Source organism: Nerophis lumbriciformis, linkage group LG14 (genome assembly GCF_033978685.3).
Source record: "Nerophis lumbriciformis linkage group LG14, RoL_Nlum_v2.1, whole genome shotgun sequence".
NCBI lineage: Eukaryota > Metazoa > Chordata > Actinopteri > Syngnathiformes > Syngnathidae > Nerophis > Nerophis lumbriciformis.
The window spans coordinates 42,208,535-42,236,523 of NC_084561.2; the positions used below are offsets into that span (position 1 = coordinate 42,208,535).

Consider the following 27,989-nt stretch of genomic DNA (forward strand, 5'->3'; position numbering starts at 1 on the left):
AGTTTACGCGAAGAGGCCGGGTGGCTTTTTTCACGCAGCTCCGTCCATGTTGATATACGACTCCATGCGCGCCCACATCACGCTGGTTTTTAATATATTATTAAAGTTTGACTGACCTATCTGACTGTTTTTTTGACATTCCCTTTAGCGCAGTTAGATGCGGCTTATAACACGGGGCGGCTTATAGGTGGACAAAGTTTTGAAATATGCCGTTCATTGAAGGCGCGGCTTATAACACGGGGCGGCTTATGGTGCGGAAAATAAGGTATATATACTGTATATATACACACACATTCCAATCAACCTATCCCCAGGTGCATGTCTGAGATAGGCTCCAGCACCCCCCGCAAGCCCGAAAGGGCCACGCGGTAGAAAATGGATGGATGGATGATATATACATGCAAAATTCTGTGAACGTGTGCATAATCTCACCTTTTGCGTCTCATCTTTCTTTTCCTGTTTGAGAATATCAGTGAGGTTAATGAGCTTCTCCATGGCCTCCACTTGTCTGCTGAGGTGTTTGAGATACATGCCACAAGCCCTGCAGTATGCTTCTAACAGCAGACCGAACCTTTGGCTCACTGTTTTGTTGTGCGTTTCAGCCCTGAGAGAAAGAAAAACAAGCAGAGGCTCATTAGCAAAGTAATAGCTGTATTCAGCCAAAAAAAAATAAAAAAAAATAGAAAGACAGGGAAATGTAATGTTTTAACTCACTTAAGATGCCAAAAGAAAAAATGTCCTATTCTTTGATTAGTTAAAGCTTTTTTAAGGAGGAAACGGGCCAGAGGATTGTCAAGGTACTGCTCATATTTCAACACCTGGCACAAGATGAGAAACGTTAAAGAAACAGTTAATACGAGGAATCGAAGACAACAGAGGATCAAATGTTTAATCTTCCACTAAAAATAATATAATTTGGAATTGAAAAAATTAGTGTATTAGTGTCGCTGAACACAAGACAATAATGACTGTGCATGTGAGCTGTGTGCTTGGTATTTTTTTGTATTTTAATCTATTTATCTATGTTTTTATGTGTTATTATGAATTTGCACTAAATTAGTTTTGCATACAATTTCGTTGTACAATGTACAATGAAAATAAAAATATATTCTATTATATTCTATTACAAATACAGACAATTCACATGTTGTACTGTAATTGCTTTCCACATATTATACACCAAATGATTTAGATTTGAAGCAACATTGTAAAAAGTACAAACCTGTACAAGCTGGATGAGGTACTGAGACAATTTGTCATCAGTCAGGTATTTATCCAGGCAGCGTACAGCAAAGTGTCTGACCATGGGATCCGGGTAGTTACAGTCCAACAGTTCCATGGCCTGCTCTGGACGAATGGAGGGCCATTCCTTCAATAGGCAGTACATCTAGGGAACATAACACTCAAACATTGTAGGGTGATGGAAAACACCTAAAATCAAATTAAAATTGGGTATTCAACACTAGGGATGTCCCGATCTGATATTTGGATCGGATCGACCGCCGATATTTGCAAAAAAATGCGTATCGGCAAGGCATGGGAAAATGCCGATCCAGATCCAGTTAAAAAAAAAACTATGCTCCGTGTTTTCCAACGCACCTATTTAAATAGTACATTCCACTTTTCTGCTGCTCCCTATAATTTCCGTTCCGCATTTCCCAGCACACCTTCAACACATCCACAGGTCTGTGGATTCTAACGCAGTTGCTTTTAGCTGCTGGCATTACACGACAGGCTCTTCTCACTCTTTCCTGTGTCTCCCTCTCACAGACAGCAAGCGCATCTTCTTACACACGTCACATACTGTCACGTCATACGTCACATACGTATACGTCCTCCCCGAGCAGAGAGGTAGCAGCATGGCTAACGTTAGCTGTGATGCTAGCGCAGCCGTGTGACCAACGTTCTCTCTAAGGTGCGCGCTTGTGCAATTGCGCACTGTTTAAACGTCCTCTGCGCATAGCAATTATATGCCACGCACAAAATCAAATAAAAAAAATAAGCGCATAACAATTTTCGACACACCGACACGACAGAGAAATCAGTTTTCGTCATCATTGTTCAAATATTATAACGTCTGTCGAGACGCTTATCTCCGTTCGGTGCCACACGTCCACACCATCAAAATGCAGAGGCAAACATTTCCAGATCAACACCGTATGAAAAAATTTGTGATTTTTTTAGTTGTGATTTCCTTCTCTGCATGAAAGTTTAAAAGTAGCATATATTAATGCAGTATGAAGAAGAATGTTTTAATGTAGACATGCAAGCCTTAAAAGAAACTGTTGAAAATCAAGACTACATTTCCTGCAAATGGATGCATTTCTACTCTATATTTTAACTTTAGATTTATTCTCATATCAAACTCTTTTGGCTGTCTTTTTGACACTTACATCCGGCGCCCCCCTCCACACCCTGGATTATAAATAATGTAAATAATTCAATGTGATTATCTTGTGTGATGACTGTATTATGATGATAGTATATATCTGATAGTATATATTTGTATCATGAATCAATTTAAGTGGACCCCGACTTAAACAAGTTGAAAAACTTATTCGGGTGTTACCATTTAGTGGTCAATTGTACGGAATATGTACTTCACTGTGCAACCTACTAATAAAAGTGTCAATCAATCAATCAAAACACACAGAATCATCATACTGCTGTGATTATATGCATCAAGTGTTCATTCAAGGCTGAGGCAAAATATCGAGATTTATATCGTGTATCGCAATATGGCCTTAAAATATCGCAATATTAAAAAAAGGCCATATCGCCCAGCCCTTGTTTCAATGATGCCATTTCTGTTTGTCATGTATAATTTTGTCTATTTTGTGTTTATCCTTGAATAAACAGGTCAGTTTCTTGTTACCAACCATTGTGTATTATTCAAACTCCCCTAATTCAGCTGAATAGTTGTTATCAAGAGTACTAAAACCCTTTTCAACATGATTCTGACAACTAAGTAGGCTAAATAACTTTAAACTTTAATACATGCTCGGATAGGCCATTATCGGTCAGTATCGGTATCGGTCAGTATCGGTATCGGATCGGAAGTTCAAAAACCTGGATTGGGACATCCCTATTCAACACTCAAAATTATAAATGTATGGAGTAGAAGTTATAACAACAATTTCTCAACGCTGTGTAGTGTGTACCGATAAACAAACAATTAGGGGCCATATTCATCACATACAATCAAGAACCCGTGCACCCACAAAGGAAATAAAAAAAGAACTCAAAATACGTTTTGACATTATGGCAATTTTAATACCTGTGCTACGTCATCTCTGGAGTTCCATTTGACAGCGAGGAGGATCTTGGGGAGGATCTCTGGGATATTCATGCAATAGTGCCTAGTAAGTGAAAGGTATTAAAACCTGCATACATCTGCATACCAGTACATGTATCAACAAAGTTTATGTATAACCTGCCTACTTTTGCATAATTTTGTCCTGATTTCAAGGCTAAAAGAAAATAATAGCTTTTCTAATGAAATATTGACTTCTAAATATGAATTATACCTGTGTCTCCAGAGGAAGTCTTTTTCTTGTTCAGTGATTTCTGAGAGAGGGTCTCTGTTACTCAGCTGTCTCATTTGATCCGTGTCACCGTCGGTCAGGGCGTGATCTCTTGCCACACGATTGCTCTGGAACACAACGGAAAGACATATACACTCTGCATTACTGCCTCACTTATTATCACATTTTTCCTCATTTACTATTCACATCTCACAAGGGAAATCAGGAACACGAAACTATATTTGAATTAGTGGTGATAGTTTAGTTGCAAGATTAACAATATAGTACGGTTAGTGGAGGTCAATGCAGTCATTCAGCCATGCAATCATTGTGTGGAACAAACGAAGCCCGGACAATCTACGGTAGTGATGCATTAGGACCGGTTAGGAAAGCTTCTCAAACAACTCAAGTTACAGATAAAAGGTATCACTTAAAACATCACATTACTCCATCATAAATAAATAAATTGTGTATTATCCCTCTTTTGTCATCCCGTATCTGATGAACCTGTAAAAAGATACCTAATAAGCACAGCTTGTGGTGGCAATTTAACTGTATTAAATTAAATCCACTTACTAATTTAATTCAACGTCTGTCCACCATTATTGGTTCCTACCGAGTCTAACTGTTGCAACACAATGAATCTAACACAATAACCAAGACAGATTTTGTTTGACCTTTTTCATGTGCTTTGCATTTAAAGTTAAACTCATACATAGTCATGCACCCAGCTAATAAAACACATGTGATTTCATGCTATAAAATTGTAATCTATAGCATGAAGACACACATACAAGCTTGTGTCTTCATTCCCCACATTCTCTATGTAAACTACACATTTTTTTACACTGGCATTTTGCAAATATTGTATCACGTTAAATACATTGACAGATACAGTACGTCACCATACCTGCCAACTTTTGAAATCAGAAAAACCTAGTAGCCAGGGTCCAGGGGCCGCAGGCCCCGGTAGGTCCAGGACAAAGTCCTGGTGGGGGGTTCAGGCTTCGCCCCCCGACGCAAAATGATTGATTGCATTCAGACAGGTTAAAATGTTGCTAAAACCATCACTTTTCTATCAGTCACAGTGACTTTTCAAAACAAAAATATTACAGCAAAAATCATATGGGTTGATTGACATGTTTATTCTGTAAGCTAACTTCAATAGTTTGAAATTATTTTGACAGTTAATGTCAGTTATCCTGTCAACCTTTCACAAGACTTCAATTTGTTAATTGAAAGTATAAACAGTATAAACACTTTTTACAGTAAACAAATGGTAAAACAGTACTAAACAATTCCATAAAAAAAAAAATTGGTGTCATTAACTTTCTGTCCAAGCTTGTATAATCTACTGCCTTGTTCAATTGTAAAAAATATTCTGTGCCTAAAATTCACATTTCTATCACAATTATCATACTGTAAACATGGTAAGCTAACTTCATTAAAATTAATAGTCCTGTCAATAGCATGGAATTACAATTCAAATGTAGTTTTTTTGTAATCCTTTCAAAAGAATTCAAAATATGAAAAATTAATGAAAATTAATTTAAGCCATCAGACACTTGAAAAGTGGCACATCACATCTCTAATGTAATCATTTGAACTTTTCAACAGAAATCGCACTGCAAAAATATTAAGGACATACTGTATTTTGGTAGTTATGCTGTCAACATTTAACAAGATTTCTTCAACTTGGACTTGAAAGCATAAATAGTATAAACACTTTTAACAGTATAACAGTACTAAACAATTCCAATAGATAACATTGGTGTCATTACCTTTTTGTGGCTAAAATCCAAATTTAGCAACGGCATTAGACTTGTGTTTTTTTGTCCCAACGTGGTCTTTTACATCGCTAATTCCTCCGTGTCCGATCGAAAAATCTTGTCTGCACAAGGTGCAATTCGCGTAGTTTTCACCCTTTTTGGAACGGATAATTATTCCCGGATAGGCTTTTGAATATTCTTCACGGAATGACTGCAGTTTTCTTTTCGGTTTAAGACTCGTTTGCGATTTTTCTCCGGCTGATTCCATGATCGTTCGCTCGTTTGGAAACAATGGCAACAGGTGCCTCGTGCTTGGCAGCGGTGCTATAAATAGCCTCGCGCATGGCATTCGGAATGGCTCGATAGGAAGTTACGGGAAGCAGTGTCGATTGTCATTGTTGTTACGCGATTTTGTGAATAAAACTTAAAAAAAACTTTAAAAAATTAATTAATGAAAAACCGTATTTTTTATCACTGCAACCGTAACCCGGAATAGGTTGATGAAAACCGTACTAATTACGGGAAAACCGGAGTAGTTGGCAGGTATGCGTCACTGTGATCATTAATAATAATGTGTGTTACAAAAAACACCAACAAATGAATAATGCCACAACGTTGTTGTACGCATTAGTAGGTAACTGATACCTGACCAGAGAAGTTGTAGTTAAACCCCAATTCTCTTGAGATTGTCCAGTTAGCATGATCCTCAACAGCGTTCATATCTGGGTATTTGACCTGATTACTGAAATGGTCAAATTCCAGCTCCAGACATGGTGTTTCCTGTACAACAGAGTCAAACTGTGAATATCAGCAAAATCTGTGAAAGGGTGCAACAAGTTCAGGTTTTTTTCCAACAAAAAATAATAATTTTACTGAGGAAATTAACCATTCATTCTTTAGACCATACTTGCCAACCTTGAGACCTCCAATTTCGGGAGGGGGGGGCGTGGCTGGGGTGGGGCGGGGGTGTGATTGGGGGCGGGGCTAAGAGGGGAGGAGTATATTTACAGCTAGAATTCACCAAGTCAAGTATTTCATATATATATATATATATATACATACATATATATATATTAGAGATGCGCGGATAGGCAATTATTTCATCCGCAACCGCATCAGAAAGTCGTCAACCATCCGCCATCCACCCGATGTAACATTTGATCAGAACCGCATCCGCCCGCACCCGCCCGTTGTTATATATCTAATATAGACGATGCAAGGCATTAGTGAGGTTATAAAGCTTTTGCCTGTTAAAGAAAGGAGACTGATCCAATGCAGTGCAGACATTCGCGTGCCACGCTGTCACGACCCAGACGCACACCAGTGCGCAATCATATGGGAGCCGCGCTGAGCGCACCTCCAAGCGCGTCTCGCTGCCGGCGACGGCCGCGTATGAGCCCGATGCTCCAGCGCCATCCATTTTCAGGGCTAGTTGATTCGGCAGGTGGGTTGTTACACACTCCTTAGCGGGTTCCGACTTCCATGGCCACCGTCCAGCTGCTGTCTATATCAACCAGGGTGAGCCCCACCCCTTTCGTGAGCGCACTGCGCGTGGAGTGACCCCTGTTACGCGCCCCCGGCAATGGGGGTGGCGGGCAGGTAAGCTGCGCGGGCGGAGCGCGTGGAGTGACCCCTGTTACGAGCCCCCGGCCACGGGGGTGGCAGGCAGGTAAGCTGCTTACCTGCTGCGCATGACGCCGGCCGCGGCGAAGGCGGACGAGGCGGGGTGTCGGTGCGGTGGGCGCGGTGGTGACCCTGGACGTGCGTCGGGCCCTTCTCGCGGATCGCCTCAGCTACGGCTCCCGGTGGGGCCCTCTCGGGGGAAGGGGCCTCGGTCCCGGACCCCGGCGAGGCGTCCCTTCTCCGCTCCGTAAAAGTGTCCATCTCTTTTTTTTTTTTTCTTCTGTTGTGGCATATGCAGCAGGTGCCCGCTCGTTTTTCGTATGTGGGTAACAACATTTAACTATGTATATATATTTCCGAATTGGTTTAACTGCCACCCGCCTGAATCTATTTAAAATCTAATTTTTTTTTATTTCAACCACCCGACCCGACCCGCGGATAAAATCTAATTTTTTTAAATTTCATCCGCCCGATCCGCGGATAATCCGCGGTTGTGCCCGCAAACCGCGCATCTCTAATATATATATATATATATATATATATATATATATATATATATATATATATATATTCATATAAGAAATACTTGACTTTCAGTGAATTCTAGCTATATATATATATTTATTTTATTATATACATTATATATATATATATATATATATATATATATATATATATATATATAAGAAATACTTGACTTTCAGTGAATTCTAGCTATATATATATTTATTTTATTATATATATTTTATATATATATATATATATATATATATATATATACAAAAATAAAAGAAATACTTGAATTTCAGTGTTCATTTACTTACACATATACACACACATAACACTCATCTACTCATTGTTGAGTTAAGGGTTGAATTGTCCATCTTTGTTCTATTCTCTGTCATTTTTTTTCCAACCATGCTGAACACCCTTTCGCAGGTACCCAGAAAGGTTTCGAGTACCACCAAAAAAACTGAGTCTTTGAAGACAGTATAAAAATCTGTGTTAAAGGTGTACAAATACTGTTTGTATAATAAGAATGTTATTTTTTACAAATGAGGGTTAAGAGTTCAGTACTAAAAAAAAAAAGAAAAGAATGTGGCTTAAGTACAGTTTTTTAATTGAGCTGCTGCATTTTTTGGTTGGGTTGTTTATTTATTTTGAGTAACTTCTATACAGTTCTAAAAGGGGAGGAATGTAATAGTGATCTATGTTTGTCTGTTGCCATCTCCTGGTGAATGTTGGCTATAGCGTACTGGGGTTACTTTTTGGTTGACCAACGATTTACGTGGTGTTGCGCACCTGACGTCACTCAGGTCCGTATGGCGCTGGAGGGGGCGTGGCTTCCAGCTCCGCCTGAATTTCGGGAGATTTTCGGGAGAAAATTTGTCCCGGGAGGTTTTCGGGAGAGGCGCTGAATTTCGGGAGTCTCCGGGAAAATCCGGGAGGTTTGGCAAGTATGCTTTAGACTGCCATGGCCCCAATATGCATTCTTTTTTTTCAGTATTTAGACTCTTCAACTCAACGGAGTGGTCTATGCTGCTGTATGATATTTGAATATCTAATTTAATGAGTATACCTTATTGGGGTTGGAGCCTGTGACACCAATGGGGTTAAGGAGATCTTCCAGGCCATGAGGAACAGGCCAGAGGTTCAGTGCCATCTTGTTCGCCACCAAAGTGTGGGTGTAGTCAAACAAGTTGACGTTTCCCCAGGCCAAAGGACAGTGCTCCTTAAATAGAGGAAGGAAAGCAGTGAGATATTCATGCCAAAATAAGATGCATTCACATAATATGATAACTTAATGAACCAACTGACACTTTTACGTTGCTTCATAATTTCTCTGTAAATATTTAACGACGAAATAAAAAGAATATGCACAAGTTAACGGGACATGAGCAGTCTTTAACTATAATCATGTGTTTTAACAGTGATGGAGGAATATCAAGAAAGAAATCTGAAACATCTAAGGTAATATATCATAAATAAAAACACACAATTTTTTATTGTTCACAGAATTTAGACTGCTCATGTCATTGTAAGTGCTTCAACAAAACTAACTATGTTGCTGCTTCTTGATTTAGCGCTGCTTTCGATACTGTCGATCCTAATATTTTATTAGAGCGTATCAAAACACGTATTGGTATGTCAGACTTAGCTTTGTCGTGGTTTAACTCTTATCTTACTGACAGGATGCAGTGCGTCTCCCATAACAATGTGACCTCGGACTATGTTAAGGTAACGTGCGGAGTTCCTCAGGGTTCGGTTCTTGGCCCTGCACTCTTTAGCAGACATCATACGCAAATACGGTGTTAGCTTTCATTGTTATGCTGATGACACCCAACTCTACATGCCCCTAAAGCTGACCAACACGCCGGATTGTAGTCAGCTGGAGGCGTGTCTTAATGAAACTAAACAATGGATGTCCGCTAACTTCTTGCAACTCAACGCCAAGAAAACGGAAATGCTGATTATCGGTCCTGCTAAACACCGACATTTATTTAATAATACCACCTTAACATTTGACAACCAAACAATTACACAAGGCGAATCAGTAAAGAATCTGGGTATTATCTTCGACCCAACTCTCTCCTTTGAATCACACATTAAGAGTGTTACTAAAATGGCCTTCTTTCATCTCCGTAATATCGCTAAAATTCGTTCTATTTGATCCACTAGCGACGCAGAGATCATTATTCATGCGTTCGTTACGTCTCGTCTCGACTACTGTAACGTATTATTTTCGGGTCTCCCTATGTCTAGCATTAAAAGATTACAATTGGTACAAAATGCGGCTGCTAGACTTTTGACAAGAACAAGAAAGTTTGATCATATTACGCCTATACTGGCTCACCTGCACTGGCTTCCTGTGCACTTAAGATGTGACTTTAAGGTTTTACTACTTACGTATAAAATACTACACGGTCTAGCTTCGTCCTATCTTGTCGATTGTATTGTACCATATGTCCCGGCGAGAAATCTGCGTTCAAAGAACTCCGGCTTATTAGTGATTCCCAGAGCCCAAAAAAAGTCTGCGGGCTATAGAGCGTTTTCTATTGGGGCTCCAGTACTATGGAATGCCCTCCCGGTAACAATTAGAGATGCTACCTCAGTAGAAGCATTTAAGTCCCATCTTAAAACTCATTTGTATACTCTAGCCTTTAAATAGACCCCCCTTTTAGACCAGTTGATCTGCCGTTTCTTTTCTTTTCTCCTCTGCTCTCCTCTTCCTTGTGGAGGGGGGGGGGGGGGGGGGGGGGGGGGCACAGGTCCGGTGGCCATGGATGAAGTGCTGGCTGTCCAGAGTCAGGACCCGGGGTGGACCACTCGCCTGTGCATCGGCTGGGAACATCTCTGCGCTGCTGACCCGTCTCCGCTCGGGATGGTTTCCTGCTGCCCTCCACTATGGAGTGGACTCTTACTATTATGTTGGATCCACTATGGACTGGACTCTCACAATATTATGTCAGACCCACTCGACATCCATTGCATTCGGTCTCCCCTAGAGGGGGGGGGTTACCCACATATGCGGTCCTCTCCAAGGTTTCTCATAGTCATTCACATCGACGTCCCACTGGGGTGAGTTTTTCCTTGCCCTTATGTGGGCTTTGTACCGAGGATGTCGTTGTGGCTTGTGCAGCCCTTTGAGACACTTGTGATTTAGGGCTATATAAATAAACATTGATTGATTGATTGATTGAGATATTCATGCCAAAATAAGATGCATTCACATAATATGATAACTTAATGAACCAACTGACACTTTTACGTTGCTTCATAATTTCTCTGTAAATATTTAACGACAAAATAAAAAGAATATGCACAAGTTAACGGGACATGAGCAGTCTTTAACTATAATCATGTGTTTTAACAGTGATGGAGGAATATCAAGAAATAAATCTGAAACATCTAAGCCAGGGGTCGGCAACCCGCGGCTCTAGAGCCGCATGCGGCTCTTTAGCGCCGCCCTAGTGGCTCTCTGGAGCTTTTTCAGAAATGTATGAAAAATGGAAAAAGATGAGGGGAAAACAATCTATTTTTTGTTTTAATATGGTTTCTGTAGGAGGACAAACATGACATAAACCTCCCTAATTGTAATAAAGCACACTGTTTATATTAAACATGCTTCACTGAGCGCCGTTTTGTCCTACTAATTTTAGCGGTCCTTGAACTCACCAGTTTGTTTACATGTGTAACTTTCTCCGACTTTCTAGGACGTGTTTTATGCCACTTCTTTTTCTGTCTCATTTTGTCCACCAAACTTTTAAGGTTGTGCTTGAAAGGTGAGTTTTGTTGATGTTATTGACTTGTTGGAGGCTAATCAGACATATTTGGTCACTGCATGACTGCAAGCTAATCGATGCTAACATGCTATTTAGGCTAGCTATATGTACATATTGCATCATTATGCCTCATTTGTAGCTATATTTGAGGTCATTTAGTTTCCTTTAAGTCCTCTTAATTCAATTTATATCTCATGACACACTATCTGTATGTAATATGGCTTTTAATTTTTGTGGCTCCAGACAGATTTTTTTTTGTATTTTTGGTCCAAAATGGCTCTTTCAACATTTTGGGTTGCCGACCCCTGATCTAAGCTAATATATCATAAATAAAAATACACAATTTTTGTATTGTTCACAGAATTTAGACTGCTCATGTCATTGTAAGTGCTTCAACAAAACCAACTTAAACAGCCAGCAAAGGATCAATATTTTGATGACTTTCCCCACTGTAAATCTACATATCTTTAAAACTACTGATATAAGATGGCAATATTAAACTTATTTTTATATCTTGGGATTCTGGACATCTTTGAATATCCTCATTTTATTTTATCTATCATGTTTTTGGGTTTTTTTTTTTGTTTTTTTTTTGTTTTTAAAGGTAATAGCACATACTAGCATATTCTCAAAGTATTTTCACCTTTAAATGCTATTATACAAAAATTTGCAGGAAACAAATAATCAAATCTATTACAGGACCAATATGGAGGTATAATTACACAATCTTGTTTATTGGTAATTCTATTGGAAAGGAAAGGTCTTGATCTACAAGATGATTCTTTACTGTGCACTGAGAGTCAGTGATGGAAGCAGGTGATAAACGACAATGTGGGGAGGTGGACAGAATTTCACATTGGCAGCCAGTCAAAAAGGGTCTATTTAAAGTAAGCGATTGAACAAAAGGCTGCTGTAGAGAGGTGTTTATCTTTAATTCAAGTAGTGTCTGAAAGAACATCTGCAAACCTAACCTCAAGCTGCCATGGCACAACAGGGGAAAGGACGATCCCCTGGTGTCTGTTTACCATATCCATGTCTGGCACACTTTGACACAATCGCACACACATTTCTCCACCAATGAAAGACAGAAGAGGGGGGGGGGAAATCTGCGTACCTGTCCATCTTTGATTCACCATCAATAAAACACCAACAAATCTACATAAGACAATTGAAATAAAATTATATTGTATTTTTAGCTTAACCACTTGTTTGATATCCAACCAATAAGTGACGTATTTGAAGTGGTTATTTATGCTTTGAGTAAGGGTTCTAGTCTTCCTAAGATACAGTAAGTTTGAGTGTTTGTACAAACAGAAAAGACTTCTCTTACCGATAGAGTTTCTAATGACGTTTTGTCACCACACTCCTTGATTAGCAATTAAACAGAACCAAAGACGATCTCACTGCTCTCATTCACCTTACATATCTCTTTCGCGTGCTCTCTTGAAGTGCTTTACTTGGAAACATAGGCAATCATGGTATTCCACAAATCTGTTTTTAGCGTTCTCAATCAGCTCCATTTCTTAATATCTTACACCTCTCTCCAATCCATACATTAAGACCAGTCAAAGACTAGTGTCTCTTTACTACTATCTTCCAGAGGTGGGACCAAGTCATTGTTTTGCAAGTCACAAGTAAGTCTCAAGTCTTTGCCCTCAAGTCCGAGTCAAGTCCCGAGTCAAGACAGGCAAGCCCCGAGTCAAGTCCAAAGTCAAGACTGGAAAGTCTCAAGTCAAGTCCTAAGTCCTGCATTTTGAGTTTCGAGTCCTTTCAAGTCCTTTTAACCACAGACTAATATATTAACACAGATTGTGTATGCTTTTCAAACGCTGTATTTATTTATTAAAACAAGTGCATTTTAAATTGCAGGAAAGAAAATTGTGCTGACATTGCACTTTATAATAGCACTATTAACCAGTCATTTTAAACATTAACTCATTCCTTTACAGAACAAACACATTGAAAAATAAAGTGCAAATGTACTTATTTGTACAAAAGTGTTAACATTGAAAAAACATGACATATACGTGAACATAACAAAAAAGTTGTACTTTTTATATGTCAGGGCCCTATGCTGCATTGCATTTGCAAAAGACCAAATTAGCCAAGAGTCTGTCAGTCATTTGTGCACGATGGGGGCGTAGTATGATGCCACCATGGCTGAAAACTCGCTCCACTGGAGCACTGGAGGCAGGCACTGCCAAGACTCTCATGGCCACTCGGAACAGTGAAGGAAGAGTCTTCATGTTCAATGCCCAGAACAAAAGGGGGGAGAGAGTTGTTTTGGGTTGGTGCACTACTTGTAAGTGTATCTTGTGTTTTTTATGTTGTTTTAATTAAAAAAAGAAAAGAAAAAAAAATTATTTCTTGTGCGGCCCGATACCAATCGATCCACGGACCAGTACCGGGCCGCGGCCCGGTGGTTGGGGACCACTGAGGTAAACAACCAACAGTATGTCAGAAAGCTAGCTAAAACGGTACACATATTCATAATATAGTATACATTTTAACTGACCTTTATTTTACTATTTTTGTCTTTTTTTAGGTGGCTAAAATACGCGGTGCTGCTGACCGCCGTCTAACGTTACGTGTGATATATTGACTAACGTAACCCTGCTTAAAAAAAAAATCACTTAACAAAAAGTATGAATAAGGTAGTGAACTGCAACAGATTCCCGTGTTTGCAATAACGTTATAACTTAAGCAGCCTCACTGATTTAACTACACAGCAAATAAAAGTCACGTTACTTAGCCAATAAACGTTATCTTACATTCAAAACTTACCGTTCTTTGTGCAACTTCAAATGCCGGACAAAGTTGGAAGTTGTTGCCTCTCCATCAGTAATTTTCGAACCGCATGTGTTGCATACTGCAAACCGTTTTGTGTTGACCACCTCGTAATTTTTATACCCAAACAAAATTATTTTAGGTATCATTTTTTGTTTACTGGCGTGTGGTTTGGACATGTCTTCTTCGTTGGTTGTCCTGCAATTTGATTGGATGAATGCTGTGTGATGAAAACAAAGTAGATCTAATTTGATTGGCTGTTGTACTGAGACCACACCAGCTGACACACGCAACGCTGATAGACAAGTACACAATGAAAAATACGGAGCGCTCCCGAATAACTTTTTCATCTTTGGGTTTTGGGGAAAGTAGCAAGTCATGTCAAGTCATGTCAATTCAAAAGGCTCAAGTCCAAGTGAAGTCACAAGTCATTGATGTTAAAGTCTAAGTCGAGTTGCAAGTCTTTTTACATTTTGTCAAGTCGAGTCTAAAGTCATCAAATTCATGACTCGAGTCTGACTCGAGTCCAAGTCATGTGACTCGAGTCCACACCTCTGCTATCTTCCCTGTGAAAGTCAACCCTTTCATTTCTATAACAAGAGATATACAGTACATGCAGAGCAACAACAAGGCTAATGAGAGCGAGAAATGTATTCCCAAAAAAGGAATAGTATTGCCAATAGTTTGAAAGTGGTTTGAGTGTGCGGCAACAGACGTGGAACAAGTGATGCTGCCTGGAAAGTTTGTCTCAAGCCCATTGCAGCAAAAGGCAGCAGCACAGCTAGTTTATACAGTATACCAGAATCTAAAACAGGCATCTGGCCAAGTGGAAGAAATGTCACTCTTGCAAAGGGAACAACATCGCTACAACCAACAAACTCCCGCTAAAAAGCAGCTTACTGTTGTGTATTTATTTGCCTAAGGCAGTGTTTTTCAACCTTTTTTGAGCCAAGGCATTTTTTGCGTTGAAAAAATGCGGAGGCACACCACCAGCAGAAATCATTAAAAAACGAAACTCAGTTGACAGTAAAAACTCGTTGTCGCAATTGTTTGATACGACTTTAAACAATAACCAAGCATGCATCACTATAGCTCTTGTCTCAAAGTAGGTGTACTGTCACCACCTGTCACACACACCCTGACTTATTTTGCCTTTTTTGCTGTTTTCCTGTGTGTAGTGTTTTAGTTCTTGTCTTGCGCTCCTATTTTGGTGGCTTTTTCTCTTTTTTTGGTATTTTCCTGGAGCAGTTTCATGTCTTCCTTTGAGCGATATTTCCCGCATCTACTTTGTTTTTCATCCTTCTCCGTGGGGACATTGTTGATTGTCATGTCACGTTTGGATGTACATTGTGGACGTCATCTTTGCTCCACAGTAAGTCTTTGCGGTCGTCCAGCATTCTGTTTTTGTTTACTTCGTAGCCAGTTCAGTTTTAGTTTCGTTCTGCATAGCCTTCCTTAAGCTTCAATGCCTTTTCTTAGGGGCACTCACCTTTTGTTTATTTTTTGTTTAAGCATTAAATACCTTTTTACCTGCACACTGCCTCCCGCTGTTTCCGACATCTACAAAGCAATTAGCTACCTGCTGCTACCTACTGATATGGAAGAGTATTACACGGTTACTCTGCCGAGCTCTAGACAGCAACAACACTCAACAACAACACATCATTTCCAGACTATAATTACTGGTTTGCAAAAAATCTTTTTTACCCCAAATAGGTGAAATTAGATAATCTCCCACGGCACACCAGACTGTATCTCACGGCACACTAGCGTGCCTCGTCACAGTGGTTGAAAAACACTGGCCTAAGGTACCACATATGAAGAGTGATGACTAAAACGGTCGCTTTGCATCACTAATTATTCCTGAAAGTTGTGGCATTGTATAAACCTCGAGATAAGGAAACTGCCCAGTCTATTTTTGTTCAGATTCTGTAATGAGAGAATTACATGTTAATGTTTTTTTTATTTGAGCAGATGTCAATGTTAAATATAAATAAGTTTATCGCCTACAAACAAGAGCACAGCTTGCACTTTGAGTCAAAGAGGGAAATAAGGGTTACTTTTATGTTTTTGATAAAATAAAAACAAAACTTTTTTATATTTTTTTTATTTGTACCTATTGTTTTCTTTAAAAAAATAAAAAAGATAAACAATACACATTGTGAATCACATTATTTGTGAAAAGAATCTGAGGTTGTATTTTCGCCCATCCCAGATCGTGCCTGGCGTTACCGACAATACTTCACTTCTATAATAAGTGAATTGTTAAAAGGAAACTGCACTTTTTTTGGAACTTTGCCTATCGTTCACAATCATTATGACAGACAAGAACATGCGTGTTTTTTAATGTAATTTAAAGATGATTTCGCTAGGCGACATCATACGCAAATACGGTGTTAGCTTTCATTGTTATGCTGATGACAGCCAACTCTACATGCCCCTAAAGCTGACCAACACGCCGGATTGTAGTCAGCTGGAGGCGTGTCTTAATGAAATTAAACAATGGATGTCCGCTAACTTCTTGCAACTCAACGCCAAGAAAACGGAAATGCTGATTATCGGTCCTGCTAAACACCGACATTTATTTAAAAATATCACCTTAACATTTGACAACCAAACAATTACACAAGGCGAATCAGTAAAGAATCTGGGTATTATCTTCCACCCAACTCTCTCCTTTGAATCACACATTAAGAGTGTTACTAAAACGGCCTTCTTTCATCTCCGTAATATCGCTAAAATTCGTTCTATTTTATCCACTAGCGACGCTGAGATCATTATTCATGCGTTCGTTACGTCTCGTCTCGACTACTGTAACGTATTATTTTCGGGTCTCCCTATGTCTAGCATTAAAAGATTACAGTTGGTACAAAATGCTGCTGCTAGACTTTTGACAAGAACAAGAAAGTTTGATCATATTACGCCTATACTGGCTCACCTGCACTGGCTTCCTGTGCACTTAAGATGTGACTTTAAGGTTTTACTACTTACGTATAAAATACTACACGGTCTAGCTCCGTCCTATCTTGTCGATTGCATTGTACCATATGTCCCGGCAAGAAATCTGCGTTCAAAGAACTCTGGCTTATTAGTGATTCCCAGAGCCCAAAAAAAGTCTGCGGGCTATAGAGCGTTTTCTATTGGGGCTCCAGTACTATGGAATGCCCTCCCGGTAACAATTAGAGATGCTACCTCAGTAGAAGCATTTAAGTCCCATCTTAAAACTCATTTGTATACTCTAGCCTTTAAATAGCCCCCCTGTTAGACCAGCACAGGTCCGGTGGCCATGGATGAAGTGCTGGCTGTCCAGAGTCGGGACCCGGGGTGGACCGCTCGCCTGTGCATTGGCTGGGAACATCTCTGCGCTGCTGACCCGTCTCCGCTCGGGATGGTGTCCTGCTGGCCCCACTATGGACTGGACTCTTACTATTATGTTGGATCCACTATGGACTGGACTCTCACAATATTATGTCAGACCCACTCGACATCCATTGCTTTCGGTCTCCCCTAGAGGGGGGGGGGGGGTTACCCACATATGCGGTCCTCTCCAAGGTTTCTCATAGTCATTCACATCGACGTCCCACTGGGGTGAGTTTTTCCTTGCCCTTATGTGGGCTTTGTACCGAGGATGTCGTTGTGGCTTGTGCTGCCCTTTGAGACACTTGTGATTTAGGGCTATATAAATAAACATTGATTGATTGATTGATTGATTTAAAAAACGCTTCGAAATAGCAGCGAATGGGAGTCATCATTGTAGCGTTCAAAGCCCACTAAGACCAACTTCAAAACCCTCCATCAACATTTTGTATATACACACTGCAAGTATTTATATAATGTAGTAACAGACCCGTTCCTAACAATATGAAATATGTATATATGTATATCATTTTAATCATTGCCAAAACTAGTTCTTCGTCACATTTATTTCAGTTTCTATAGCAGTCCTACTTCTGTAAACAAGGCATGTGTGTCTTCTAATCATGGCAGACATGGTAAGAAACAAAGACGACTATTGTTAGACGAATGAGAATTCACAACCTCATCTTTTTAATGCTAAATATACGGAGGATGAACTACTGCTTTTAGAAGCCGGCACGAATGGAAGAGTGAGACGTTGGAGCAGACGGAAGCTGAGAGAGTGAGGTGAAAGTCACTCGAAACTGCAACATGTGGAATTTGAAGCCATGCTATTTTCCAAAAACGTCGGAAAAAAACATCCCCGGTCAGCTAGCCCAAAAAGATAACTGTCCGTCGAGTGAGTCACACTTTATATTGATCATGATACATGCGGCACGTCATGCGCGTTATTACAACTAGGGATGTCCCGATCCGATATTTGGATCGGATCGGCTGCCGATATTTGCCAAAAATTGCGTATCGGCAAGGCATGGGAAAATGCCGATCCAGATCCAGTTTAAAAAAAAAACTACGGCACCTATTTAAATTCTACTTTTCTGCTGCTCCGTAAGTTCCGTTCCGCATTTTCCAGCACACCTTCAACACATCCACAATTCTCACGCAGTTGCTTTTAGCTGCTGGCATTACACGACAGGCTCTTCTCACTCTTTCTTGTGTCTCCCTCTCACAGACAGCAAGCGCACCTTCTTACACACGTCACATACTGTCACGTCATACGTCACATACGTATACGTCCTCTCCCAGCAGAGAGCGAGGTAGCGGCATGGCTAACGTTAGCTGTGATGCTAGCGCAGCCGCTAAGGTGCGCGCCTGCTCAAGCGTCCTCTGCGCACGGCAAATCTATGCCACGCGCAAAATCAAATAAAAAAAAAAGCGCATAACAATTTTCGACACACGGATACGACAGAGACAACAGTTTTCGTCATCATTGTTCAAATATTGTGACGTCTGTCGAGACGCTTATCTCCATTCGGTGCCACACGTCCAGACTCCAAACCATCAAAATGGCAAAAAATTTCCACATCAACACCGTATGAAAAAATTAGTGATTTTTTTAGTTGTGATTTCCTTCTCTGCATGAAAGTTAAAAAGTAGCATATATTAATGCAGTATGAAGAAGTATGTTTTAATGTAGACATGCAAGCCTTGAAAGAAAATTTTGAAAATCAAGACTACATTTCCTGCAAATGGGTGCATTTCTACCCTATATTTTAACTTTAGATTTATTCTCATATCAAACTCTTTTGGCTGTCTTTTTGACACTTACATCCGGCGCCCCCCTCCACACCCTGGATTATAAATAATGTAAATAATTCAATGTGATTATCTTGTGTGATGACTGTATTATGATGATCGTATATATCTGATAGTATATATCTGTATCATGAATCAATTTAAGTGGACCCCGACTTAAACAAGTTGAAAAACTTATTGGGGTGTTACCATTTAGTGGTCAATTGTACGGAATATGTACTGTACTGTGCAGCCTCCTAATAAAAGTCTCAATCAATCAATCAAAACACATAGAATCATCATACTGCTGTGATTATATGCATCAAGTGTTCATTCAAGGCTAAGGCAAAATATCAAGATATATATCGTGTATCGCAATATGGCCTTAAAATATCGCAATATTAAAAAAAGGCCATATCGCCCAGTCCTAGTTCAATGATGCCATTTCTGTTTGTCATGTATAATTTTGTCTATTGTGTTTATCCTTGAATAAACAGGTCAGTTTCTTGTTACCAACCATTGTGTATTATTCAAACTCCCCTAATTCAGCTGGCTAGTTGTTATCAAGAGTACTAAAACCCTTTTCAACATGATTTTGACAACTAAGGAGGCTAAATAACTTTAAACTTTAATACATGCTCGGATAGGCCATTATCGGTCAGTATCGGTATCGGTCAGTATCGGTATCGGATTGGAAATGCAAGAACAATATCGGTATCGGATCGGAAGTGCAAAAACCTGGATCGGGACATCCCTAATTACAACTACAGTATATATGCTGTCCAGCTAGCTGTGTACATACAAAACATGAAATGTGGGCTAATACTTAACAGATACTGTATGATTGTCATGTCCGTCAGTCAGATTTGTAATGCTTTTGCCTCCAATTCTTAGATCCCTCTTTTTCTAGCTCCCCAATTATCATTTTGCACCATCTACCTATGTTACAAATATTTTTGTAGATTTTCTGTAGTCTTATTCAATTTTTAATACATGCTGACTGGTTCCAGTATAAACCTGCCATCAAACAGAAGTCTTCCGCAGGCAGGTCCAGTTCGCTAAGATCTTCAGACAATCCTTTGTGAGTTATTGTATAAAAAATTAAACATGCACAGACATACCTGTATTTTCCACAGCTGTTTTTGTCATGATTTTTAAAACAATTATCTTTTCTTGTGCCCGCGTAGTTTACAAACTGTTGATTTGTGGTGACTGTGGCGCTGAATTTCCCCTAGGGATCAATAAAGTACATTCTATTCTATTTCCAATTGCTGGCGTTATCCTCCTGTATGCTGTGAGTAACAAATTTCTGAGAACAATCTTTGCGTCATAGCTCATCAGGCCGATTGGGCCATTTTCACTGCATCATATTTCTTGGGGAGTACAATGAAAATGACCTGAGCCAGAACCTCTGGAAAAAAAACCTCTCGAACATATTTATGACATCCATTAGTTTCTCAACACTATACTCCTCCGGAGCATCAATCCTCTCAAGCACAACCCCATTTAGATCAGATGCCTTGTAACTCCACATCATCATTATGGCAGTTCAGATTGGATTTCAAAAATGTGGGTACTTCCAGTGATTCTGGAACATTTGGCATGGTCTCTCTCGTATTGTGAAATAATTCTCCTATATACTCTCCAAAATGATAAGATATAGGAAGCTTTTGAATTTTTGCACTCATAACTTACATGGCCTGCCTTTCTGCCAAAATTGTACTCAATCTTATTGTAAAGTTAAAGTTAAAGTACCAATGATTGTCACACACAAACTAGGTGTGGCAAAATGATTCTCTGCATTTGACCCATCACCCTTGATCACCCCCTGGGAGGTGAGGAGAGCAGTGGGCAGCAGCGGTGGCCGCGCCCGGAAATACTTTTTTGATGATTTAACCCCCAATTCCAACCCTTAATGCTGAGTGCCAAGCAGGGAGGTAATGGGTCCCATTTTTATAGTCTTTGGTATGACTCGTACACACTGTAATATTTGCCAAGTCACCTTCTGTTTCACACACTGATCATTATTACAGTCTATTATTTGCTTCTCCACATTTCTACATTCTCTAACCTTTTGTTTAATCCCAAAATACCAATATCCACTGCCATACACTTCTGAAGCGTCCTTTGGTCTTTTTTAAGCAAAGTGTCTTTGACTATCTGGACTAAAATGTCTCTCACTGTGTCCCAGTTTGTCTCTTCATCAACAAGTCCTTAAACTATTTTTAACCTGGGCAGATGATTGAAATAAAAAAAAAATCAGGCTTTGACTGTTTTTCAAAGTCCAGCTTTTGTACAGTTCTTGCTCACTTCAAATTAGAGATGCGCGGTTTGCGGACACAACCGCGGAGTCCGCGGATAAACCGCGGGTCGGGCGGGTAAAAATAGATTTTAAATAGATGCGGGCGGTTGGCGGTTGAACCAATTCGGAAATATATATACATAGTTAAATGTTGTTACCCACATACGAAAAACGAGCAGCACTCTTTGAAACAGTCAATTATTCATCAGGCACCGCGTCCCAGCAACAAGTGGCGCAAGTGAGCGCTCCTTCAGCGCAGCAGGGCGCATTTTAGAGGCCAGGCGCTCTCGCATGAATCCTGGCACTGTAGATGCCATTTTATTCCTGCATAGTGCTAACAAAAAAAAAAAGTAAACATATGGTTGGATATGTTAAACAAATTAGTCTACGTTACCTAGGCTATACCAAATAAGCCCATGTCTAACCTATATTGAGTTCGGTCAGCTAAATAATTTTGATGGTTACGTGTTGTTTGGGCGCACTACAATGCAAAGGAATTAAGGCAATTGCGTTGTTTATTGTGGTTTTTTTCTATTGGAGATATACTACTATGTGTGAATAATTATTTGGCCTCGCTTTCAAGTGAAGCGCATCTCCGATTGGCGACAATGTAAGGCTATTTAGCCTGCTTTGTTTGTCGCGACCGTCTATTTTCATTATAATTCAAGTTTGATGATAAAGTGCAGTCTGATGGGTTTGATTTCCCCCCTTCAGCTATTTGCCTTGGCCAATAAGTTGCAGGTAATTTATTATTATTATTTATTTAATTTATTTTTGTTTAAATAGAGATGACATACATATGTTATTGTATAATTTAAGTTTGTGCGCGTGATTGACAGCCTAAGGCTTATGAGGCACATTTTTTATTTATTTTTTTATTTCAACTTAAAAACGTATCAGCCTATGCCTACAACATAGGCTATGTGTTTATCTTTATTTTCCTGCCTGTCGTTGACAATGGAGATTGTCCGATATTTTGTCATGGCTGCAGATCAATCAATAAAGGTTCATCTTTGTCGCGAAATTGTTCACTGCTTCACTGTGCACCCCGCCCTCGTCCCTATTTGAGCATTATAACGTTAACAAGTTAATATTCATTGAAATAAATTCAGAACATTTTTTTTACCTAACGAAAATATAGGCCTAGTCTTTCTAAAACATTTTTTTAACTTCTTAAAAGCCTCGTTCTGCTTGCTGCAACTGCGCACACAAAGTGTGAGGAACGCACTCCTGATCTGAGGGCATTGGCAACAATAGTCAACACTTTCTTAATGGAAATGACAATAACTCTATAATAATGATAAATAATATTATCACGCATTAATATCTCTTAGCCACTAATGCGTGGAACGCATTGAATGTCTCTGCTCCATTGGATCAGTCTCCTTTCTTTAACAGGCAAAAGCTTTATAACCTCACTAATGCCTTGCATCGTCTATATTAGATATATAACAATGGGCGGGTGCGGGCGGGTGTGGTTTTGATAAAATGTTGGTTCGGGTGTATGGCGGATGGTTGACGACTTTTGTGATGCGGTTGCGGATGAAATAATTGCCTATTCGCGCATCTCTACTTCAAATGTTTGGGTTTGCATTGGAGTTTGGTTACCAAAGGTATGAGTTTTTGCACATTTCACTGCATTCTTGAATTTGTTTTGTTTATCTGTTTTTTTGAGAGCTCCCAATCCAAGTATACAACCTTCGGGGGTGCTCTTTCAACTGAGTAATTGTGATGAGCATGTCCTTCAACTCACACCATTGCACCCGTCTGTCTCTATGAGCATTTCTTTCTCATTCTCATTAATAAGGATTTAATAAGTAGAAGCATTTAAGTCCCATCTTAAAACTCATTTGTACCGTCTAGCCTTTAAATAGACCCCTTTTTTAGACCAGTTGATATGCTGTCTAACTTTTCTGCTCTGCCACTTCTCCTGCATGGAGAGTATCAGGTGACCACGGATCAGCCTCCACGGATGAATCGTTAGCTGTTCAAAGTTTCTCGTTGTTCCCATCGAGTTGGGTTTTTTCTTGCCCCGATGTGGGACCTGAGACATTTGTGATTAAGGTCTATATAGGTAAACTTTGATTGAGTACCTTACAAGATCTTATAGATGACATCATTCTCTTTTTCTGTACTCTCTGTCGTTGTAACGTGTATTATTATGATGGCTAGATAGACACCCTGGTATTTTGACAAGCAAACCTCAGTTGATAGGTCTTGTACAGTGGCGGCAGCTGGTGTTTTAAGTAGGGGAAGCTCAATTTCAGCTAATCTTTAAGCCATACCTGTCAACATTTGCATTTCTAAATAGGGGAAATAGAAAAAGTAAAACCGTGTTTTGGATTAGAACCGAACTCATGTCCCTTTCACTCAAAACAAAGTGTCCCTAACCACTTCGACCTTTACTCTGACATATTTTCTCAATGTAAAGCGCTTTGAGTCACTCGAGAAAAAGCGCTATATAAATACAGGTAAAAGCCAGTAAATTAGAATATTTTGAAAAACTTGATTTATTTCAGTAATTGCATTCAAAAGGTGTAACTTGTACATTATATTTATTCATTGCACACAGACTGATGCATTCAAATGTTTATTTCATTTAATTTTGATGATTTGAAGTGGCAACAAATGAAAATCCAAAATTCCGTGTGTCACAAAATTAGAATATTGTGTAAGGGTTAAATTTTGAAGACACCTGGTGCCACAAACTAATCAGCTGATTAACTCAAAACACCTGCAAAGGGCTTTAAATGGTCTCTCAGTCCAGTTCTGAAGCCTACACAAACATGGGGAAGACTTCAGATTTGACAGCTGTCCAAAAGGCAACCATCGACACATTGCACAAGGAGGGAAAGACACAAAAGGTTATTGCTGAAGAGGCTGGCTGTTCTCAGAGCTCTGTGTCCAAACACATTAATGGAGAGGCAAAGGGAAGGAAAAACTGTGGTCAGAAAAAGTGTACAAGCGATAGGGATCACCGCGCCCTGGTCAAGATTGTGAAAAAAAACCCATTCAAAAATGTGGGGGAGATTCAGAAGGAGTGGACAGCTGCTGGAGTCAGTGCTTCAAGATCCACCACCAAGAGACGCTTGAAAGACATGGGTTTCAACTGCCGCATACCTCGTGTCAAGCCACTGTTGACCAAGAAACAGCGCGAAAAGCGTCTCACCTGGGCTAAGGAAAAAAAGAGCTGGACTGCTGCTGAGTGGTCCAAAGTCATGTTTTCTGACGAAAGCAAATTTTGCATTTCCTTTGGAAATCGAGGTCCCAGAGTCTGGAGGAAGACAGGAGAGTCACAGGATCCACGTTGCCTGAAGTCTAGTGTAAAGTTTCCACCATCAGTGATGGTTTGGGGTGCCATGTCATCTGCTGGTGTCGGTCCACTCTGTTTCCTGAGATCCAGGGTCAACGCAGCAGTCTACCAGCAAGTTTTAGAGCACTTCATGCTTCCTGCTGCTGACCTGCTCTATGGAGATGGAGATTTCAAGTTCCAACAGGACTTGGCGCCTGCACACAGCGCAAAATCTACCCGTGCCTGGTTTACGGACCTGTTCTAAATTGGCCCGCCAACTCCCCTGACCTTAGCCCCATAGAAAATCTGTGGGGTATTGTGAAAAGGAAGATGCAGAATGCCAGACCCAAAAACGCAGAAGAGTTGAAGGCCACTATCAGAGCAACCTGGGCTCTCATAACACCTGAGCAGTGCCAGAAACTCATCGACTCCATGCCACGCCGCATTAACGCAGTAATTGAGGCAAAAGGAGCTCCAACCAAGTATTGAGTATTGTACATGCTCATATTTTTCATTTTCATACTTTTCAGTTGGCCAACATTTCTAAAAATCCCTTTTTTGTATTAGCCTTAAGTAATATTCTAATTTTGTGACACACGGAATTTTGGATTTTCATTTGTTGCCACTTCAAATCATCAAAATTAAATGAAATAAACATTTGAATGCATCAGTCTGTGTGCAATGAATAAATATAATGTACAAGTTACGCCTTTTGAATGCAATTACTGAAATAAATCAAGTTTTTCAAAATATTCTAATTTACTGGCTTTTACCTGTATAATGCACTTTACTTTACCTACATAATCTCCTCAGCATGCAGATATAAATATGACATGGGATAGGCTGCAGCCACCCCTACAAAATCCCAGAAAAAAACAGGACCATTAAGACGCTGGGAAGAAAGGACAGAAAACGTGACTTCCCTGCAAAAACGTGAATGTTGTCAGGAATGCTCCAAACATGATTAGAGTCTCCAATAACAGATAAAAGCTATAAAGATGCCAGATTGTACAAAGAAAATGTCACTTAGAGGATTGTGAAATTCTCCATATCAACTCAACAACGAAATGAAACTTGAAAAATACTCTGGCAGGGATTTATATTCCAAGATTGCAGATTCACTCATTTTGCTGTCAATCAAAAAGGGATTCAGCCACACATCATGCGGAATCCCAGCCTCCAGTCCAGCCAAGGCCAAGCTTACTTTCCATACACTTACAGAGAAACTTGGCGTCCGTTGGTCGGGATATAGCCCAGCATTTATCCAATCTAGTTTGGCTGCCGTGGAACAACCCACTCTACGCTAGTAAATGGAAGCTCAGCCTAAACAATGTTTACTGCACTTTGATCCTACCACAATGAATAAAAAAAAGTCACCAGTTGTTAAGAAAGTAGTTAAATCGGAACAAAAGATGAAAGCATTCTAGCATATACAGTATTTAGTCAATAAAATGTACACAGAAGTACTTTTTTTCCACATTTTCGGAGAAGCCTAGCTTCCTTTGCAGTCTTAGAGCAATCACCACTGGCCTAGTAAATTGTAACCATTCACATTTCCATATGTCTGGATCATTAATAGACCAGTACATCGTTCATGTTAATTGCCTCCAAATGTTATCATTTTGAAACCATAAATCATGATCTATCTATCAATCTGTCATTCATCACTGTTTGACAATTAGGTCCGAGTAGAATCAGTGTTACTATTGCCTACTTACTGCATACTTGCCAACCTTGAGACCTCCGATTTCGGGAGGTGGGGGGTGGGGGGCGTGGTTAAGATATATATATATAATATATAATACTTGACTTTCAGTGAATTCTAGCTATATATATATATATATATATATATATAAATAAAATAAATACTTGAATTTCAGTGATCATTTATTTACACATATACACACACACATAACACTCATCTACTCATTGTTGAGTTAAGGGTTGAATTGTCCATCCTTGTTCTATTCTCTGTCACTATTTCAGAACACACACATTATACAAATATACATTATAAAATCAATAAGAAAATGGGAGCTCTAATTTGGGAGTCTGAATTAGGATCAGAAGTTCCTATATAAACATTGCGTACTCACGTCGCCATTTTATATTGATTACTGGATTCATTCACAAATACAAACTACAACTCACAAACACTTTAGAGTTAGGCTCCACCATCAGAATGTGTACTTAAACTTACAAAGATCACATGGATATTATTCAGTGAGTTGATTCACCAAAACTAACCTGTTACACAGGAGGAAAAAGCACACAGGACGTTTCAATTGTTCACAGACTGGTCGCTCTCATCAGAATGACAAGACACTTCCGGTCTGCAGGTGATAGCATTCAATTGGGAAGAAACGCCCTAGTGCACCCTACTGACCAATGTGGATACTGATAAATGTGTAATGACAGCTCCAAAAACGAATTCAAACCACAAAATAAAATAAATAAATCAACACAAAAATGTGACACATTATGGGTGGGTCACATATGCATGTACAGTAGATGGCAGTATTGTCCTGTTTAAAAATGTCACAACATTGCTGTTTACGGCAGACGAACTGCTTTACGGTAGACGGAAACTTGACTGCTGTTGTTGTGTGTTGTTACCGCGCTGGGAGGACGTTAATGAAACTGCCTAACAATAAACCCACATAAGAAACCAAGAACTCGCCCTCGATCATTAGCTGTTTCTATTGTGGGAAAGCGGACGTGTGAACAGGCTGTCAACACGTCACTCAGGTCCGCATGGAGCTGGAGGGGGCGTGGCCTCCAGCTCCGCCTGAATTTCGGGAGATTTTCGGGAGAAAATTTGTCCCGGGAGGTTTTCGGGAGAGGCGCTGAATTTCGGGAGTCTCCCGGAAAATCCGGGAGGGTTGGCAAGTATGACTTACTGTCATTGAAAGTGATGAACTAAATTAATTGTTGATAAATTGATGCATCTACTTCTTATGATATATTAATATTAATAGATATTGTACTATGATAAATGGTTATTCATACTAAAACCAGTAATAATTTAACATTACAGCTTATCCCCTGCTTTCTACAGCAGTGTTTTTCAACCACTGCCGTAATACTCTTCCATACCAGTAGGTGGCAGCCTGTAGCTAATTGCTTTGTAGATGTCGGAAACAGCGGGAGGCAGCATGCAGGTAAAAAGGTGTCTAATGCTTAAACCAAAAATAAACAAAAGGTGAGTGCCCCTAAGAAAAGGCATTGAAGCTTAGGGAAGGCTATGCAGAACGAAAC

The 27,989-nt window shown here is 39.7% G+C and overlaps 1 protein-coding gene across 3 annotated transcripts in view; it reads right to left on the reverse strand.

The window, feature by feature from the left end:
- Positions 1 to 27,989, reverse strand: part of LOC133616357 (phosphatidylinositol 4,5-bisphosphate 3-kinase catalytic subunit alpha isoform-like) — a 75,526-nt gene that overhangs the window by 22,521 nt on the left and 25,016 nt on the right. For all 3 annotated transcript variants that reach the window (XM_061975514.2, XM_061975512.2, XM_061975513.2), the window contains 7 exons: positions 8,496 to 8,648; positions 5,939 to 6,073; positions 3,528 to 3,652; positions 3,278 to 3,359; positions 1,223 to 1,387; positions 715 to 818; positions 433 to 604 (listed from right to left, as the gene is read on the reverse strand). In XM_061975514.2, coding sequence (XP_061831498.1) covers positions 433 to 604; positions 715 to 818; positions 1,223 to 1,387; positions 3,278 to 3,359; positions 3,528 to 3,652; positions 5,939 to 6,073; positions 8,496 to 8,648 — 936 coding nt within the window. The remainder of the gene's footprint in view (positions 1 to 432; positions 605 to 714; positions 819 to 1,222; positions 1,388 to 3,277; positions 3,360 to 3,527; positions 3,653 to 5,938; positions 6,074 to 8,495; positions 8,649 to 27,989) is intronic.